The sequence below is a fragment of the Trachemys scripta genome, chromosome 15 (genome assembly GCF_013100865.1).
Source record: "Trachemys scripta elegans isolate TJP31775 chromosome 15, CAS_Tse_1.0, whole genome shotgun sequence".
Lineage (NCBI taxonomy): Eukaryota > Metazoa > Chordata > Testudines > Emydidae > Trachemys > Trachemys scripta.
The window spans coordinates 20266078-20282717 of record NC_048312.1 but is presented as its reverse complement, the minus strand read 5'-3'; the positions used below and the strand labels follow the sequence as shown (position 1 = coordinate 20282717).

General features: G+C 50.9%; 1 protein-coding gene across 2 annotated transcripts in view; it reads right to left on the bottom strand.

Moving 5' to 3' along the window:
* LRRC75B (leucine rich repeat containing 75B) overlaps positions 1-4867 on the bottom strand; it is a 31603-nt gene extending 26736 nt beyond the window's left edge. For both annotated transcript variants that reach the window (XM_034791427.1, XM_034791428.1), the window contains exon 1: positions 4362-4867. In XM_034791427.1, coding sequence (XP_034647318.1) covers positions 4362-4640 — 279 coding nt within the window. In that variant the 5' untranslated portion in view covers positions 4641-4867. The remainder of the gene's footprint in view (positions 1-4361) is intronic.
* Positions 4868-16640: the final 11773 nt, after the last annotated feature.

The window sequence follows — 16640 nt, the reverse complement described above, 5'->3', positions numbered from 1 at the left end:
TCTATTATCTTAATTATAGTGGGCCTGATCCTTGGCTGGTGTCAATCCGTGTAGCTCACCTGGGCCCGATCCTCTGCTGGTGTAGACTGGTGCAGCTCCCCGACGTCAATGGAGCCATGCGCATTGACCCCCGCAGAGGAGCTGGCTCCTGGTTTTTAAAATGGCAGCTTGCAGTGGCTAATGGAGCTGTCCCAGTGCTGACACCCAAAGCCCTGCTTGGCCTGTGTCGTGGTAATGGAATAGAGCCCGTCAAAGCACTGCCCACCCCCCTTTGCACGTACTGGCCCTGAAAGTATAAAATTACAAAACTGCCAGGTAAACATCCAGGGCTAGAGCATGGCTGTCAGCAGGAGGCAGGAAGGGGTGGGCACACTGCAGCAGCAGGAGGAGAAATAATTACCCATGAGGCTCTGGGGGGGGAAGGCATCTGCTCCCTCTGCCCTGGCTCATCTCTGCTGCTCAGTGCCCGTGAGGGGGAGGTCACAGCCACTCCCTTGCCCTGTCCTTTTTGAGATGACCAGCTCCAGCACCCCTGCTAGGCTCCTTGAGCGCCCCATCTCCTTGCAGCCCAGCACAGGGACAGTTTTTGTAGTTCCAATGTAGGGTCTGAAATGAAGTTGAACCCCTTAATAGTGGACAAGTGAATCTCACTCCCTCCAAACAGCCGCCAGACCCCCACCTGTGCCCATCGCTCTGTGGCTCTTGCGTGCCTGTTGTTGTTAATGTAAGCCCGTCTGTATAATGTGGGATGTCCCGTGACAGACTGGAGCTGAGGGTTGTAATATACAAGGTAAGGAAAGTGGAAGCCGATGCTTCCATGTGCCACACCCGTTCAGGGCAGGAAGAGAGGAATGGCTGGAAGGGCAAAGCTGAAGCTAAACGGCTAACAGGCTCATGAGACTCTCTTCAGTTAATTGCTGGCCAGGCAATTGTTTTGCCACCAATGCTATTGACCAAGCTAGGACAGCAATAATGCTATTTCTGTCCCACGGCCCTGTCAACGGTTAGCCACGGAACGGCACAATAACAATTCTACTAAATGAAATTACAAAGCACACCGGGCAGTAGGTAGTCGTTGGTATAAGGGTTGGCTGGATTCTCTCCACTTGACTCAGCCATGATAATTACTATGTCCAATTTCTGTGTGTCCATCCACACAGCATGGGTGTGTGAGAATGAACCTATATCCTTTACGGTAGGTTATTGCCCTAAGACACAAACAACTGGCAATCCTGAGACAGGGACCAGGGGAAAAAGTGAGGTAAAGGGAAATGTTAGTTAGTAACCGGCTCTTCTCAGATGAATTGCAGAAGTGGGAAGGATGGGGGGGCACGTGGCTTAGCATAGAGTTGCCAACACTGTACCTCAAAAATAAGGGACTGTATTCTTAGCACTCCCACTCCACCCCTCCTCCCAATATTATTATTCATTTATTAATACTAAGCAGTGTTCACCTACGTTTGCCAGGGTATTTCTTGCTGCTGCTTGCAGCACTCAGCAACTCCTGATCTTGTTGTACAGAGACGAAGAAATAAGGGATGTCCCTTCTAATAAGGGACTATTGGCAGCCCTATAGCTGGACCCAAAAGAAACTGTCAGGCCATGTGCAAAGGAAGGTTTCAAAACAACCTTCCACTCCAGATGGCCCGATGACTCAACATGAAAATCCCAGCTGCCCTCTAATGACCCTTCTGGAGACTTCAAGATCTGAGAGGGGTTTAAATGTTTGTCTGGGTAAAAGATTCTGAGCACCATAGGAAATGACACTCTGTAATTCCAGCCTCTGGCAAAGCCTACAAAAGTCCCTTCTTGTCACATCACCGCATTTCAGAAGCAAGTTGCAGCCTATTTCCCCCCCCCCCCCCGCCCCTGCAAGCTTCTTGAAATAATGATGTCTCTCATGTCCTCTTAGACCTCTGTCTGCATGAACCGCCCCTTCCCCCAACCCCACAGGATTTCTGTAGAACACGCCCTCAAAATGATTTAAAGTAAAGGAACAGAAATATTGTATTTATGCCAACACAAAGACGAACGTATTGAGCCCGTATGTTAAGGAGGTAGGCGGTAGTGTAAATTCTACGGCAAGGGGACACACTGAAATTAAGAAGCTACAATGTTAGGTCCCAATTCTGCAAATTCTTGCTCGTGAAAGTGTTATTTACTCATGTGAGTAATCCCTCGAGTAAGGTTACTCATGTGAGCAAATGTTGTAGAATGAAAAAAAATACTCTTTACACAATGAATCTGTGGAACTCTCTGCTACAGGATAATTATTAGATTGTAGTGCATAGAAGCCCTAAACGCATTAGTCTAGGTGCTGCACAAATATGACAGGTGGCCCCCGCCCTAAGAGTTTACACTTTAAGTAAGTTTACTAATCAGCCTTATGTTGCACGTTTCAAATGAGGATTAGACAATTATCTGAACAAGAATGACACCTACTAGGATAAGAAATTGTAAGGGGCTTTCGGTCCTCAGAAGCTGCCCACCCATTGGGGTCAGGGAGAAGTGTCCCTCTATGTAGAGAATACAAACTTAGGTGCAGGGGGCGGCCCTTGTGCCTGCATTGATCCTGTCTATCTGTGACAGGACACCAGAGTGGATGGACCTGTTCCAGGAAAGTAACAGTTGTGTCCTTATGATCAATTTGGCACAGCATTGTCTGTATATTCCCTTTTATTTCCTGAATGGAGACAGACAAGAACAAGTTTGCCTGTGATCCACTGACCCGCTTACCTCTCCTTCCCTGACTAGGTTATCCTCAAACAGACATTCAGTATCCGGGGCAGTCAATAGGCAGACCATGGGCCAAATCCAGACCACCAGATGTTTTTGGATAGACCCTGAAATCTTTACTTACTATTATCATTATCTTTGGTTTTGTATTTTCTCTGGAGTCTGGACCTTGACTTTACCTTGATCGTTTGGACCTTGACCCCCCCAAAAATAGACTACCCCGATCCAGGGCCTGCACCCAGACTCCTCAGAAGCCCATTCTGATAGAATCAACAGGCAGGATTAATTTATGGAAGGGGGCTGACTCTCTCTTGTTAGACTCTGGCATAAAATGGTCTTGATTAGTAGGTAGCTTTCCAAGGTCCTTGCCTGGAGGAGTTTGGGTCATAGATTTTTGGCTCTAAAATCCCTAACTGCACAGATTCAGTTGTGTCCCCAGTGGTTACGGTCATTTAACTCCCACTCACCCCCTCTTTCTAAGGGATCTGGTTACACTCGCCTCCTCCCCCACACCGAGACTTGGTAAGATGCTAGTGACAGATGCATGTCTCGATGTCTAGCCTTCAGCGCTCCCGGGCCTCTAGCCATCCTTCGTGCCACTGGTGATGTACGGAACAAAGAGGCTGCCTCCCGCTCCCCACGTCCACACCCGAAGTGGGATTGCTGACCCAGCATCTGCACGCCCTGCTAAAGCAGCACAAAGAGCCCAGCCCCTCACACACCCCCTTCCACTGAGCAATCACTGGAGGGCTGTGCACAAATCACCCCAGACAGGGGCAAATCCGACCCCGCCTTGTAGCGCCGTGGGGAGAGTGTTTGGGGTCGAACACAGCAATGGGGAAAGCAGAAAGGGTTCTGCTCCAAATCAGGAGCGTCCCTCTGTGAATAAGGGCCGCGACAGGCGCCGTTCACGGAGGCAGCTCTTGACCTCATTGCAAAAGGGACCATGTGAAAAATTCATTTCAAAATGAGGAAAAATCCGAACCCTTCCCCCCTCCTCATCTCCTATTCCTCTCACTGACCGGACCAACGGTTATTGTCTTGCCATAGCCCCAGTTACGCCCAGTTCATAACAGCCCTTCCCAAGATTAACCCCTTCCCTGCTCGGTCATGTTGGGGTGGAATTGCTTTGTTTTTTAGCATCCCTTTCTTTGTTTTTGCATGCACCCGCCTGCACTGACACATGGCTTTTTCAGCCCAATGTTTTTTTTTCCTCCAAGCACTTCTTAACTGGCCTTGCTTACTTTCAAAATGGGTCTATTAGTTGCATGCATTTTCCACTGCTTTTTTTTTTACTGCTTAATTTTCCTTACACTTTCTGTGAGACTTCTTTGCTAGTTTGCACTGCTTCGTTTTTGAGTGCTTTATTTATGTATTGCATTGGTATATAGCTTTTCAGCATTTTCCCCTGCATTTTTTTCCGCATTGCTTTCTTGCTGGTTAGCATTGTTGTATTTTAGCATCCCTTGTCTGCATTGCTTTGTTCAGCATTTTGCATGCACTTTTTTACACTTTAGTCTTTGCGTGCACTTCTCTTGGCATTGCTTGCTGGGTGTTTTTTTTTTAATAACTATTTATTTTCCATGCACTTTTTTTCCCCCCCGTTGCACTATTAAGTCATTTACCTTTCTGAGCAAGCTGAGAATGCGGACCGCGTGCTCTCTCTTGTGTTCCCGGATGGTCGCCTGGATCTCTCGGATCCATCCCACCCTCCTCACGTAGGGCGCCGGGTGGTTTTTCCTGGACAGCTTCTCGGAGTTCAGGATCAGGGAAGCGAATTGAAAGTCCCCTCGGTTAGTCTCCACCCTCCTGTGCGGCTCCTTCCTAGCTAACCTGGGGCACGAGACTTCTCCAGAGGCGCTCTCCTCCTCCAGGCTGCTTTGTCTGCTCAGCCTGGACCCCATGATGGAGCCCCTCGCTTGTACCCCCTGCAGCGGGGAGGAGGTGGCTCGGCGCGGGGCTTACCGAGGGGAACCAAACGCGTGGGCAGCCAGAGCATGAAACTGACCCGCTTGTCAATGCCAGCGCCTCCGGTTCGCTTTGAACCGGGGGGGCTCTCAAGCCACCAACATCAGAGCAGCAGAAACAACATCTGAGGTGCATTCATCCCAGCTTGCAAAAAACGGGTTGGGGGGGGGGGGAGCAGCAACATGATTCCCCCCCCCCCCCCATCAGCCGCCCCCCTAAATAAATAAATAACTGTTTCCCGAGCAATGCTGCTCTCCCTCCCAAAGGGGTGGGGTGGGGCGAGGAGGCTGGTGCTGCTGGTTGACGAAGGAGGCGCTTCGCCTTCGGTTTGTGCGTCTCTGGCTTTCTGCAGCCAATAGAGGCTGGGTAGGTGTGTGTGTGTGTGTGTGTCCGAGATCCCTCTGGAAAATAGGTCTTGCCGCCCCCCTTCTCCGCCCGCCCCTTGCCAAGCATCGCCGTGTCTTGTTCGGTTTGTGCAAGGCGCATGTGAATTTCCTACGCGAGACACAGCGGCGTCTTTCCTCTGCCCAGTGCGCCACCAGCGTGCGCCCCGCTGCGATTTTGAAACGAAGGGAGAGACCCTGGTACCGTCTTGTATGTTGTGGCGTCTGCCCAGGCGGCTAGGAGCATGTGTGTGTTTGTCTGCGAGCCCCGTGGGTGGGTAGCGCATACACAGACCAGGGGTAGTAATTAGAGGTTGCAGCAGCAGCATCCATTTGGTCTGGCTTTTTATGCATTCAAGCGTGGTACAGACAGTCTTGTGAGTCTAGACCCTTTTAAGCTGCTGCTGGCACCTGGTTGCCCAGAGGGGACATCCCAAGAATGGCTGATTTGTCCTGGCTGCCTTTCACTCTAGAGTATAATTTTCCCTTTCTTAACACATGGCATAGGGCACCCACCAGAAACTCGAGCCCAGACCTTCGCAGTGCCTTGTCAGCCTGGGGAGGGGGACGCTATTTTGCAGCGTTTGGATTACCGGGTGTTTATTTTGTTGTCTTCAACTCAGAGGGGAATTCATTTGCCACTTACAAAAATGATGAACCCAACCTCTAGGTTAAAAACAAACACGTGAGCTGATCCCAATTTAATAGCCCTTTTCTGGTTCTTTTATCTGTCTGTCTGAACCTGCATAAGATTACCAAAATCTGTCACAAGTGGGAATGTTATATAATACACGTCATGGGTGAGATCAGGTATGCCCGTCCCTACAGCTGTGGGCAGTGTTTTCCATCAGTTCAGTGACAGGTTTTTTATAAATGCAGACTAGGGGTGAGAATTGTCCTAGTAACAATGGTTTGTAATGGATGCTAGGATTCCGGCATGTTTCCTTGACGGTTGTGGGCAGAGATTTTTTTCTTCCTTAGCCATGTCATACTGTAGACGTACTGTCATACATGTCCACCCCTTGCCCTAGGCACTGTACATCAAGTGTACTAAGTTTCTTCTCAGACAAAATCCTCTTTAGCCATAGCGCATGAGGAAAGACTGCTAGAACCCCATTAGCAATAGCAGTGTGGCTAGCAAAATTCTGATCCCAACACTGAGAGAGCCTCCGTCTGACCTTCCAGCATAAGAGCTATTGGAACTTCTCCTTGAGCTGTCTCCTCTGTGGCATGACTTAGGCAGGGAGTACGTGAGAGTGGATAAGAATGTGCCTGGCTCGGATCTGCTGTGTCTGGACTCACTGCACTGATCCGATGAATGTGCATAAATATATTTACAAGGCTGGGGATTCACTTATTGCCTTATACGTGCGTGCACACGTTGTGTGGGGCTAGTCTCATGCATCTTCTTGCTCCCATTCAAGTACATAAAAGGTTGTTACAAGGAGGAGGGAGAAAAATTGGTCTCCTTAACCTCTGAAGATAGGACAAGAAGCAGTGGGCTTAAATGGCAACAGGGGTGGTTTAGGTTGGACATTAGGAAAAACTTCCTGTCGGGGTGGGTAAGCACTGGAATCAATTGTCTAGGGATGTTGTGCAATCTGTCATTGGAGATTAAGAGCAAGTTAGACAAACACCTGTCAGGGATGGTCTAGATAATATTTATTCCTGCCTTGAGTGCAGGGGACTGGACTAGATGACCACTCGAGGTCCCTTCCAGTCCGACGCTTCTTACAAAGCGGCCTCCAGAATGGAAAGCTTAGATAACCCTGGCCTTAGAAACCTCCTTCCCTACTGCTAAGAGAGTCTCTTGGGGGGAAGTGACAGACTGGCTGACCTGGAAACTGAAGGCCTATCCACAAAGCAAGAACGGTAGCACTGGCTTCCCCATCCTGGCCTAACATAGCCACCTCTATGGGCAAGAGGGGAGTTCAGTATCCAGGCCCAGTCAGACCTTGGCTTCTCTGCTGAGACACTGACCAGCTGTCTTAGAATATAATTGTTAGTCTGCAACAAACCATGGCATTTGTAGGGTAAGTTCATCCCTGGGGGAATAGAAGGGGCAATGTCTACTGGAGCAGCCGCACACAAGAGCGATCGCCCCAGGGAGATAGGGCAGTCTCACCACACATCAGTACAGGGCAGCTGCAACGCCATCTTGGGCTCCATAGAACTCCTGGTCAAGACTGCCTCAGCGGCACTAACCAGCACGTCACTCAGCTGCCCTCCCCTCCCACACCTTCCGGCCCCATCTACTTTCTGGGCTGTTCTGGCCAGCTCCAGGTCCCTGCATGAGGGGGCTGCTAGTGTCTTGCATCACTGTGACCCCTTCCAGGTTCACTTTCCGTCACCAGAGGCCTCAGCCAGCCTGGGGTCTGGAGGCAGAAGCGAGTCAGAGCTGAAATGTGCACCGGAATAGATCCACTCTGTCACAATATATCTAGGGCTTTGGTAATGCTAGGCCAAATCCGAAGGCCCTTCCTCAGCTTCTACTCAACCCTTACCCCACTAGGACTTTTGCCTGACTGCTGCTGCAGGAGCTCAATCTCTGAAATCAATGAAGTCCCCAGGTGCTGCTCAGTGAGTCCTAACTCAGGCAACCTCCATTTGGAGCGAGTAAATTCTGAGTAAGGATTTCAGGGTTTAGTCTGATGACTTTGAAAAAAACATTGGGTCCAAAACAAAATCGATGGTGGGTCCCCTGGGCTCTGGTTGTGTCTCCAAGGCGCGCGCATTGCCAGCAGTCAGTGGGGAGAGCAGAAAATACTGACAGTAAATGGGAAAGGTCCTAAACTGAGACCTGTGGGTCAGCCTCACCCTGCCTCTCAGAGGCTGGACGGGGCATTTCAGTTCCATGCCCTGTCCACTGTGCCTCATTAAAAGGCACCACAATGGCAACGTTTGTAACTGAGGGATCTGTCTAGTGTTTTTTGTGTCTCACTTTCATGCCTTCTCTCCGGGACCCAGGGAATAGGGACCTAGTCTCCAGTTTACACATGCTCCAGGATGCAGTCAGTGTGCATTGCTCCAGGGGGGCAGGAGAACGGAAGAGAATTAGTTACTAAAAGGACGGTACCATTACCAGGATTCATCTTCTGTGTGTTCAACTTGAAAATATCCCACCAGAGAGCAAATCCTCTTAACAAACAGGGGCGCTATCTGCAGAATGTACTGTCTGTGCTTTAAAGTAGGAAACGTAACAGTAGGAATAATAGGCACTAATTAGAAACACACAGCAAGGCTGGACCACATTTGAGAGAGGGAGTATGGGTGGCTACTGGCTCATTTTGGACTAGGAAGGGCAAACCCTGCTCCCTCGCTCCGTGTGTGTGCGCAAAAGACCCACTGGCAGTGGAGCGGGTGTATTTCTGCACCCACAGCGGAAACAAGGAGCAGAGCCCCATTAGGGTTCCCTGCACACTGCTGTACTGGGAGGAGAGGGGGGCTGACAGGAGCAGACCAGGGGAAGGATTAAATGGATCCTTCCTGTCCCAGAGGCTGAGGAGGCTACTGCTGTCATTCGTCTAGAACATGCGTTCTCGACCCCAGGGTTCCAATCCCCAGGGGCGTCATGACCAGCTCCAGGGGGTTTCCAGGATAGATGGGAGGGAGATCGCAAACCAGTGCAGGGAAGACAGTTCCCTAAGCTTTTTGCTGTGCTGGGGAGAGGAGTTTGGCCCTGATTGTTATGAATGGGACTGACTCGGTCGAGGGATCATGCTGGCTTATGTGCCAGCATGGATGGAAACGTGGGCAACTCTCAGGAATTTATTGTGAGTCTCGCAACATTTGGTGTTTATCTTAAAGTCCCAGCTCCTGGAGCTAACTGATTAGGGGAGACTCTCAGGTTTCTCCCCTCGCCTTTTTTTTTTTTTTTTAAGGGAAGGGATGTTTCTAGCCCTCAGGATTTCAGAGAAAAGCTTGTAAATACCACCCCCCCCATGAAGCCTACAGGCTCAGAAACCGGAAGGCAAAGAAAGAGAACCCAACATTTAGTATTTGTCCTAAAAACGAGGGGTTTTTCCTAATTTAATTCATTTCAGTGCCCGTCACGTGATTTTTGAACCCTTGGGGTTGGCAATACTGGAAAACCAGCCTGTATGTCCTGCACGTGCTAGCATGAGTCAATATGCATGAACGCCAGAGACCCCAGAAACCAGCACTCTGCACTGTATTGTGGGAGGTGCTATACACAAGCATAGGGTGACCAGACAGCACGTGTGAAAAATCGGGACGGGGTGGGGGGGTAATAGGAGCCTATATAAGAAAAAGACCCACAAATCGGGACTGTCTCTGTAAAATCAGGACATCTGGTCACCCTACCAAGTGTCTCAAGCAGGGAGGTAGGTGTCACTCTGTCTTGGCTCTCTCTAACCAGGAGATGCCGATGGACATTCCAGGGTGGGAGTGAAGGATCCGAAGCTGTCGTCCCTGCGCTTCTCCCCTGATCTGGCAGTGGCCACTCGGCACATACCCCCATACAGATTATTTGCCCGTCTAGCAGGGATGACCTGTGTGGGATGAGGCAAAAATGGTGCAGGAACTTGTATTTGGGTGCATATTAACGGTGCTTTTGCAGCACTACGGCCACTTTGGGGCAGCTGGGTCGAATTAGAATTTGCCCCTAAAAGTCCCCCTTAATGTGAGATAGCGGCTCTAGAACAAAGAGGAATGCTGTTGATAGGGGCCGTTGTTTTGTTCTGTTTGCACAGCACCTCCACACAGGAGTCCTGGGCCAGGACAGGGCTCTTAAGTGCTACAGATACACATAAGAAATGCTACTGGTAATAGACCCAACTTCACCAATGCAAACACATCTCCTTATTCCCAGCCAGGGGAAGGGTTATGATTCCAGTTCAGCCAGTCCCGGCTCCTAGTGCCAGCCTCGCTCCCGTTGGCAATGTGGTCAAGTACGTAGGGGTCAGGGCTAGGCCCAGGACTCTGGAATTCCAGGCTTGCCTCTGTCACTGTGTAGTCTGCGGCACGAGACATGGCACTTACCATCTCTGGGCCTTGGTTTCCCCACCAATAAAATGTGGATAATAATACTTGCTTACCCCTTAGGGTTGTGAATGTCTGCAGGGTGCTTTGAAAATGCCAAACACTGGAATTTTGTACCATTTCATTCCAATATGTCCTGTGATACCCCAGTTCCAGGGTGACTATGGGCCCAAGCACTGTGACTCGGGGGCTTTCCTTCTTTCACTGGATGGTTGCATAGAGTATGTGTTGTGTTATCTGTCCTCTCCTCCCTCCCCATTCAGCTGATGCTGTGAGCCTTAGCACTCCCTGCAGAGACTACAGTGCTATCTTATTGCAAACAGAAATCACTCCACTGCCCTTTCCCTTGAGAGACCCTCAGTGGTTCATAGTGTGACTGCAATTCCAATTGCCCCTTGCTTGGGGAAATCAGTCTCTCACGCACATTGTGGGCGTCCTGATTTGTACGCTGGGCAAGCCAGACTCGGATGACAATGCTCTTATATGATGACGGTTACAGTTTTGACTGTTGTTGCTGGGCTGGAAACATGATTGATCAATTTCCTGTTTAAGAAGGTTTCAGAGTAACAGCCGTGTTAGTCTGTATCCGCAAAAAGAAGAACAGGAGTACTTGTGGCACCTTAGAGACTAACAAATTTATTAGAGCATAAGCTTTCGTGGACTACAGCCCACTTCTTCGGATGCATATAGAATGGAACATATATTGAGGAGATATATATACACACATACAGAGAGCATAGTATGTGTGTATATATATCTCCTCAATATATGTTCCATTCTATATGCATCCGAAGAAGTGGGCTGTAGTCCACGAAAGCTTATGCTCTAATAAATTTGTTAGTCTCTAAGGTGCCACAAGTACTCCTGTTCTTCTGTTTAAGAAGGGAAAGGGGATTACAGGATCTGGAGAGGCTGCTATGCCAGACTGCCTGGTGCTTTCAGAGCATCATCTTTTGTTTGCCAATAAACTGGCTCTCGAGGCCTTGGGTGTGGCCAACTCCCATGGGGGTGTTCCCATGGGGGTCTGCGCTGGCAGTAGCGACAGCTCTGTGCAGGCACAGCTGTGACGTTCAGTTGGTGGAGCGTTTGTAGCAACACCCCATGCAATATTTATTAGCTCTTCAGATTTCTTCCTTCTCTCACAGCTGAGGCTCCCTTGTCAGCCCACGGTGTCCCCTTAAATATTGTGGAGCTCCCGGGCTGAGGCCCGCATCTGTTCAGTGCCCGGTAGTGAGAGTGCAGAAAGGACAGAGCTCTGCTGACTGATCACGAATGAAATTCTGCTGAGCACATGCAAGTGAATCCAATTCTAGCAAAGCTCCCCAAAAGACAGACTGGCTGGCTTGTGCATTCCCTAGATGGAGTGTCTTGGCCATTCGTGATCTCCAGGTCACCGATAAAGTGTGAGACATTACTGCGAACGCAGGGGAAATGTCAGACCCTGGCCAGTGCCGCATGGCATGACCTTGCCTTCCCCTTCCTGCATTCAGAATGACCAAATTATAGAGATGCTGGTTTTTAACCAGCAGTGAATGGTGAGTCTCTGCAGTCCATCCCCTGGAGTAACATTTATCCAGCAATGATGCCCCCTGCCCCCAGCTCCCCCAGCACCTGCCTGGAATGACACTGTCAGCTCTCCTGTTGCTTGGACAGCTAAGTCTGGACACAGCCTCGCAGAGAGCATTTACGCCATGCTAGAGAAAAGAGAACTCCCAAAACAGCCTTTCAGCTACACTGCTGGCAGCAATACCAAGCAGAGCAGTGATGGCAGGAACTATTTGTATTAGGGTAACCACCACAGGGGGCATCAGCATTGGGACCCCCTTGTGCAAGGGCCTGGACAAAGCATGGGAGTTAATAGTACTGCTCTGCTTGCACTAGGGAGACCTCTGGAGCAACATGACTAGATCTGGGTACCACACGTTAGCAAAGAGGTGGACAAAGGGAGAGAGTCCAGAGGAGAGCAACAAAAACGAAACCAGCATTGGAAAACTTCCCCGCTGAGGAAACATTGAAAACAACAACGGGGGTTGTTAATCCTGAGAAAAACAGACTGAGGGGGGGACCTGGTAAATATGCGAAGGGCTGTTATAAAGAGGATCAATTGTTCTCCACTGAAGCAAGGACAAGACGTAATGGGCTTAATCTGCAGCAAGGGAGATTTAGGTTAGATATTAGGAAAAACTGTGCAACTCTAAGGATAGCTAGGAACTGGAACAGGCTTCCAAGGGAGGTTGTGGAATTCCCGTCACTGGAGGTTTTTAAGAACCGGTTAGACACACACCTGGCAGGGATGGTCTAAGTATACTGGGTCCTGCCTCTGCACAGGGTGGGGGTCGGGGGGGGGGGGGAGAATGAACTAGATCAGGGGTTCTCAACCTTTTTCTTTCTGAGCCCCCCCAACATGCTATAAAAACTCCATGGCCCACCTGTGCCACAATAACAGATTTTCTGCATGTGAAAGCCAGGGCCGGCGTTAAGGGGTAACAAGCAGGGCACTTGCCACGGGAGCCCCTGCAAAGCTACATTGCTCAGGCCTCGGCTTCAGCCCCGGGTGGCGGGGCTCAGAGATCTGGGCTTCAACCCCAAGCGGTCAGGCTTTGGCTTTCTGCCCTGGGCCCCAGAGAGTCTAATACTTGCCCTGCTTGGAAGCCCCCCTGAAACCTGCTCGGGGCCCCCTAGGGAGTCCCAGACCCCTGGTTGAGAACCACTGAACTCGATGACCTTTCAAGGTCCCTTCCAGCCCTAAGTTTCTGTGATTACAGTCGAGCCCGTTACCGTGGGGTCACCTCCCTCTAGCTGAATCTCTTCACGGATTTGATCAGCTAAGAAGAAGGTGGAGACTACATCACACAGACCCGCACACAGACACCCGCCATGGCTGTCCGACTGCCCAGTCAGTCACTCTCTTTATGCTTAGCATTGTTATTCCTTATTTGCAGCTTAAACTACCCCCACCCTTCCCCACCACAGGTCCTATTCCCAGAGCAATACCTTGTTTGAAAGCCCGGCCTTAATCCTTCACTTCCTGGCTTTCTAGCATTTGTATGGTTTTGACTCAAATGTTCCTGAAAGGTAATATGCCCTTAACTGGCAAGGGCCTTGTCTCCATGAGAAAGCAGCACTGGTTTAACGTAAATCAGTTTCTAAACCAATTTAGTGCAAACCACTGTGTAAATAGTCTTATTTTGGTTTAAGAGCAGCCAATTTTTGGTTTAGCGTAGCCTTTCATAGATTCCAAGCCAGGAGGGGTGGTTGTGATCATCTAGGCTGTGTAGCGCAGGCCAGAGAAGTTCCCCAAAATCATTCTTTGAGCAGAACTTTTAGGAAAACCTCCAGTCTTGTACTTCTGGGAGTACGCAGAGGTCTTCCAGAGGGTACGTCAACTCATCTAGATATTTGCCTAGTTTTACAACAATGTAACAGTCTTTGGCCGAGGTTCGGCCCTCAGCGGGGCTGTGGGGTATCCCACCGCCTCGCTCTGGTCCGGCGTCAGTCCTGGTCCAGTGGCAGTCTGGGACAGCAAACACGCGGTTAGGGGCTCAGGCCCCTAAGCAGGGGCTGAGCCAATAGGTCAGAAAAAGCCCCCGGCCCTCCGCTGGCTTGTTCTCCACTGAGCTCTGCAGGTGGGCTTTTATACTTCCGGGTCGGCGCCGTGACCTCTGAGGGGCAGGCGCTGGACTCGGTGGCTCCGCCCACATTGGTGTTAGGGAAGGTTCGGCCCTCAGTGGGGCTGGAGGGTATCCCACCGCCTCGCTACAAACAGGCTACATAAAAAGCACTAGCAAAGTCAGTACGAACTAAAATTTCATACAATGACTTGTTTATACTGCTCTATATACTATGCACTGAAATGTAAGTACCATATTTATATTCAAATTGATTTATTTTATAACTATATGGTAAAAATGAGAAAGTAAACAATTTTTCGGTACTAGTGTGGCTGTGACACTTTAGTATTTTTATGTCTGATTTTGTAAGCAAGTAATTTTTAAGTGAGGGGAAACTTGAGGGCACTCAAGACAAATCAGACTCCTGAAAGGGGTCCAGTAGTCTGGAAAGGTTGAGAGCCACTGAACTAAAAGATCTTCTGGACTTGAACTCTCTGAATCTACATACATTCTTGTGTAGGGCTGCTCTTAGCAGTGTGCCTGCATCCTCCGCTCTGCTTTAAAAGCTTTTTGTCAGGGAATTCCTCAGTTCATTTATGAATCATCCTAACAGGGGACTGAGCTGAGAAGCAAGAGAGGATGGAGCACGTTCTCCCCTCACTGCTGCCTGAAGGCTGTGGGAACAGAGCCCTGTGCTTGGGCCACTCCCAAGCCCTGCAGGAGGTGAGCCCCTCTTATGTGGGCCAGAGGAAGTGAGCAGGGGAGGGGCTCCCTACCTGGAGACCTCACAAGGTCTCTGGGTGTAGTGGGAACAGAGAGAGCAAGGCAGTTGTATGGACCGCACACCAGGAGGGCATTACCTGTCTCCTGAGGTGCACCTGAGAGAAGACCTATTCCCGAGGAGCAGGCCTTCCCTTGCTAAATACATCAGCCCCTGGCAAGTGTTTGGAGGTTCACAGGCTGGTCCCTCCACAGGCAGAGGGAGCTCATCTGGGCCCGCTCAGCCTCCACCATCCTAACCCTTAGGATACTGATGGGAGGGATCCTTACCCTCTCCTTCCCGCTCTCCTACAGGGGACAGGCGGCTTGCGGGGCCTGCAGTGAGCCTTGGGGGAATACCCTCCTGGGTGCCTTACGATGCCTTTCAGGGTCAGTCCACACTGTAGTTAGACACCCATGGCAGCTGACTTGGACTGGGGCCATAGGGCTGTTTAATTGTGGTGTAGACGTTTGGGGACCTCCCACATCACGGGGACCTACAGCCTGGGCACCAGCCCGAGCCCAAGTCGGCTGACCCCTGTGGGTTTATAATTGCAGTGTAGACATATCCTCAGAGGCCAACCAGTGTCTGCCCCCTCCGCCCCCTAAGCAAGCCTTAGGAAGCATGTTAGTCCCCATTCAGCAGTAGATGAATTGCCAGCTGCCCACCCAGCCGAACCAGCATTGGCAGCTCTGATGACCCCACACAGGCTCCTTGTGTGAGGCCGGCCATGCCTCTCTGGTTGTGAGGAGGGGTGGAACGCTCCCCATTGCGCCCCCTCAGTGCACCTCTGCCCCTCTACCCGTTGTTCTGCTACGCTCCCCTGTCCCCACTCCTTCTCGGCTTCTACTCCAGCCTCTGCCCTCCTGCCCTGCTTCCCCCACTCTGCTGGTACCCTGCCTGCATCCCTTCTCTGCTGCCCACCCCCTCGCAAGCTCCCACCCGCCCCTGCAGCCCTCCACAGGAAAGGACAGTATGTGACACACTCCCTAATTCCTCTTTATGTGTTGGGTCAGATGGGAGGAGATCAGCAAAGCAATAAAATGCAATTCAAACAGATAGAGAAACAAATGCCAGGAAATGGGGGGGAGGAGAGGAAGAGACTCTCCCCCTTCCAGCCTCCCAGAGCTCAGGGGTCAGTCTGAGGTCACTTGCATCTTGCTGACTTGCTCTGAACCCCAGGGCTTAGCTGTGCATCTTTCAGGCAGCCTGGGCCTGACCCTCAGCTGTGGCCGAAGAGCACTTGGCAGAGCTGGTGAGCATGCGCGAGAAGGTGCCCTTTGCACTCTCCGACTGGGGCTGCCGCTGCCCTGGCCCGGCCCCCAGTGCAGGTTGGAGCAGCCTGGAAGTTTGCATACTCCAGGGGGAACAGGAAATGAAATCCTGAGGCGTGCGCATTGTGGCCCAGGTCGTGTTGCTTGGAGGGACCCTCGGTTTCACATTTCCTGGCAGTTGTGCACTCAATTCCTCAACCCCGACTGTGCAGGAACCTTTGACTTTGTGCTAGATTTCCCTGGGCAATTTAAAAATGGTCTTTAAAAATATTTTAAAAAAAATAAAAAAAAAAAAAAAAAAAAAACAACCTACCCTGGCTTAAGATTTCTGCAGCGTTTCAGCAGTTGGATGGAGGAGTTATGGCGCCGTAAGAGAATCAAGCCACCCGAGGCACATACGTCGGCTTAACTCGGAGGGTTAAGGGAGCTCATGCTGCCAGTAAGCTGCTTTTAGAGTTTAAAGCTGCTCCAGTGCTTAAGATGCATTAAGCTAGGGTTACCATACGTCCTCTTTTTCCCGGACATGTCCGGCTTTTCGGCAGTCAAACCCCCGTCCGGGGGGAATTGCCAAAAAGCCGAACATGTCCGGGAAAATGGCGGCTCTGCTCCTCCCCTGACTCTTCGGCTCTGTTTTAGAGCCGAGCTGCCCGAGCGCTATGGGCTTCAGGCAGCCCCCTTGCCTCCGGACCCCAGCCGCCAGCCGGGCACTTCCCCTCCCGGGCTCCGACGGCGCAGGGTCCGGAGGCACGGGGGCTGCCCGAAGCCGGTAGCGCTCGGGCAGCCCGGCTCTTAAACAGAGCCAAAGAGTCGGGGAGGAGCAGAGCCGCTGCGGCCGGAGGCTCTGCTCCTCCTCTGACTCTTCGGCTCTGTTTAAGAGCCGAAGAGTCAGGGGAGGAGCAGAGCCGCC